Source organism: Artemia franciscana, unplaced genomic scaffold, assembly GCF_032884065.1.
Source record: "Artemia franciscana unplaced genomic scaffold, ASM3288406v1 PGA_scaffold_23, whole genome shotgun sequence".
NCBI lineage: Eukaryota > Metazoa > Arthropoda > Branchiopoda > Anostraca > Artemiidae > Artemia > Artemia franciscana.
In genome coordinates, this window is record NW_027062649.1 from 2339 (window position 1) to 6121 (window position 3783).

The following is a 3783-nucleotide window of genomic DNA, read 5'->3' on the forward strand; positions in this document are numbered from 1 at the left end:
ACCACAAAGGGCCCTTTGCTGGCCATAATAATCCATTATGTCCAACATAATCCATTCTATCCAATTGATTTGAAATTACTGCACGCCTATTACTTTCACCGATGCATTGTTTACTTAAATAAGAAAGTTTCTTGCTGAGGAGGGCCAGCCTCTAGTCTGGCGGAATTTTCCACTTTCAGTTTAATCACTAACCTTGTTGATTATGATCTTTGATGTTATAATCAATCTTAGACGTCAGTGTGGCTGAAATCCACAATGGGTTACATCCACAATGGGTTGTCCCCTCCGCAATCCCTCGCTCTTTACGCTAAAGTTTGACTCTTTGCCACAATTCTGCTTTTTAAAACAATTAAAAGCTTTAGCGTAAAGAGCGAGGGATTGCGGAGGGGACAATCCATTTCATATACGGAGTGATTTCTGTTCGTTTTAAGTTTTAATGTCGCTCTTTACTTTCAGTTAAAAAAACTGTTTTTTTTTATGTAATTACAGAAAGAAACCGCTTCTGTCAGACTAAGAACTTGAGTATTGTAGCTATAACAGATTAGTACCATTTTCTTTTTACCATATCTTAATCACCATGCCTTGAAAATATAAGTGGGTAGATCAAATTTAAGTAATTTTAATATTTTGTATTTGCAATAAATGATAATTTTGTGGAATTGTAACAAATGAAAGTTTTGTTAAAATTTGGCGTGATGCTTTTCTGAGACGGGGGGGGGGGATTTCACCCCGAGTGCGAGAGAGGCCAGAACTTCCCCTGAACGTATCTCGACTATTACGTAACGTAACGTAACTGAATGTATGTATTTGTCTTTCTGAGTCTAAATAAATGATCAGCTTTAACCTTCATTATGGCCATATATATAATGAATTTTACTCTTTATATTTTGTTGTAAATAATTATAATAATAAAGTTCGTTAATATTAATTAATTAATTAATTTAATGAATTTTACTTCTTTGAAGTAAAAGTTGTTTTTTTAAGTTCAGTAGATGACAATTGACATTGCTCTTGGGTGTATTTTGGCATTTATATGTAATGTATATGTCAGGCTTGTATATATCTCAGGTATATCTTGGCATTTTCAAATTATATTCTTCTTTTGCATGCACCATGTCAGTACTGTTAGTGTGACGTCATTTTAGTTTCATTTATTTCAAATTGCATGAGTATCATAGTTGTGTGTAAAGAAAATCACGTCATTCTTTTACTGAACATGACGTCATTTTCAGTATATATATGTATATCTTGCGGTTCTCCATGCGACATCAGTTAGTTGAGAAACATCTGTGCGTAAAAGTCAAAAGTATGAGCTTTACTAAGTATTTTGTTAACTTGCTACGCTTGCAGAATTCCAATATATCACCAATTGACGCTAATCATATGATGTCTCCAGCAGTCCATGATTACTGCAATATGAGTATGACCGTGATTCCCAGGTCTGGACCTAATTTTCCACAGTCTCCAGTGGACCATGACTATTGCAGTACAAGTATGAAAATGATTACTGAGTTTGCAAATAACTTGCCCCACTTGCATCATTCCAATATATCACAAATTCAGGATGATGATTTGATGTCTCCGGTTGTACCAAGACAGAATGAGAAATCAATGAGTATATATCGCTCAGCTACATCTGTGCCTGCAGTTGTACGTACATCCAGCTATCAAGGTGACTCTATTATTCCTGCTATTCAGAACGTTGTATCTACTGTAGATCTTGGATGTAAATTGAACTTGAAAAAGATTTGTAGTCAAGCGCGAAACACAGAATATAATCCAAAATCGCATCCCGCCGTTATTATGAGGTTAAAAGACCATAAGACCACAGCATTGATTTTCAGCACTGGAAAAATGGTCTGCACTGGAGGTAACTCAGAAGAAGTCTCGCGATTGGCTGCAAGAAAATATGCCAGAATTGTACAAAAACTGGGCTTCGCTACTAAAATCTTGAATTTCAAGATTCAAAATATGGTTGGCTCCTGTAATGTCAAGTTTTCAATACGTTTAGATGCCTTGGCGCGAGGCCATGAAAAGTTTATCAAATACGAACCTGAGCTTTTCCCTGGGCTGGTGTATAGAATGGTCAAACCAAAGGTTGTCCTTAAAATTTTTGCTAATGGAAATGTAATCATCACCGGTGCCAAAACTAGACAAGAAATTTATGATGCATTTGAGATTATTTATCCTATTTTAAAAGGTTTTAAGCATTAGCTGTGGTTGGTACTTTTTATTCATTTAAAGCCATTAAAAGCCAGCCAAAGAAAAAATAATATACTCTTATGATTGTATCTGGACAAGTTTCGCCAAATTCAATAAGACCCTTTCTAAAAGCATTCTCCATGTAGTGAATATCTCAACATCAAGTGACGATTGTTGAAGGCGTTCGATCCATCACTACTCGATGTAAACCGTTTCGAAAGGGATAAACCGCAACTAGCGATTTCAGAAAGCATTTCAGTCTTTAAATCCTAAGCTGTAGTGTGACCGATAAAGCTTGTTTTGAAATGTCTTTCCACAAAGCGTTGGTCCTCTAAAGACGACAATTGGATTTGGGTTTGCAACTCTATCTTACTATTAGAGTTAGTTGTTTCATCAAACTCAATAGCATAAATACTGCCTTTACCTCGTGTAAAGTTTACTGCCGAAAGTACGTGTCAATAGCTTATTACAGTTTGTAGTCGAGACCCAGAGCAATATGCCACAAGGCAATAAAGAGAGTCTTTTCCAGCCTCGGAACTCCAACTGTTCCAGAGATGGCACTAAAACTGTCGTTTTGTCCCACATAGCGATTCAACGATCATCCGAGGACATGGATAATTTTGAAAACCACTCTGCCTTTCCATGACGATAAATAAAAATTGAAATAGGGATAAAATCCTTTAATAAGCAGTGATAGATTTCACAATAAAATACTAGATATTTTGGTCACATATACAGTGACCGAAATATTTAGTATTTTTCTTTGAAAGTTATCACTGTCTATTATAGGTTTTATCCCTATTTGAACTTTTATTTATCGGCTGAGGACATCGGTATAATAAAGATAACAAAAAGAAGACGTAATAGTACCCGTGGTTATTTGGTGTAGAGAGTTTGGTGGGCTAACCCATCAAATGAGGGGCTTTAGAACATGGCGATTCGAATAATGAATTTTTGGATCAAACGCAATTTTTACAAGGATTTTGGTTTTTTTTTCGAAATTCTGAAGCAAAAATTTTGGGACTTCAAATTACTGTTGAATTGACAGATATTACTTCATAGAGTTGCTGGATCTCATTTAGTTGCGTATTTAATGGCATGAATTATTAGACGTTTTTAAGTTTTGATAACCAAGGGCTTAGCTACCTCTGCTGATATCATATGATATCAGAATTAGGGGCTCGCAAGGATTCAACACCAATTGCTACCTCAGTGGTGTTATTAGTTTATTTAGAGTAAGCTGAGAAAAATATAAAACCTCCGATAATACTTTTCTAAGATAATCAACAAAATCCTTGATGAAAAAAAAAAATAACAATGAAATAAGTACATCAATAAAAAAAATGTAAAGTCAAAATCAAAACGAGACAAAATTAACTTGACTAGGGCTGACAACTCCCCTACCTTCTCAAAATCAACAAATAATTTGCACTTTACTGAAAAAAAAAAATTACTGTGCAGCTCTTTATTTTTCTTTGAAAAAACTGTTTCGAATATTTCTTTTTAAATTTAATAACTATAATATAAATTAAATCAATTTAGATAAATAAAACTATAAGATAAATATCAGAAATATTTCTC

General features: G+C 34.4%; 1 protein-coding gene across 1 annotated transcript; it reads left to right on the forward strand.

Moving 5' to 3' along the window:
- Nucleotides 1-995: 995 nt before the first annotated feature.
- On the forward strand, nt 996-2868 carry LOC136041452 (uncharacterized). Its single transcript, XM_065726134.1, has one exon. The coding sequence runs from the start codon at nt 1240-1242 to the stop codon at nt 2212-2214; it is 975 nt and encodes a 324-aa protein (XP_065582206.1). The 5' UTR covers nt 996-1239; the 3' UTR covers nt 2215-2868.
- The last annotated feature ends 915 nt before the right edge of the window (nt 2869-3783 follow it).

What these genes read in the sequence shown, in the direction of transcription:
- LOC136041452 (XM_065726134.1), top strand. Translation starts at nt 1,240, where the DNA reads ATGTATATCTTGCGGTTCTCCATGCGACATCAGTTAGTTGAGAAACAT.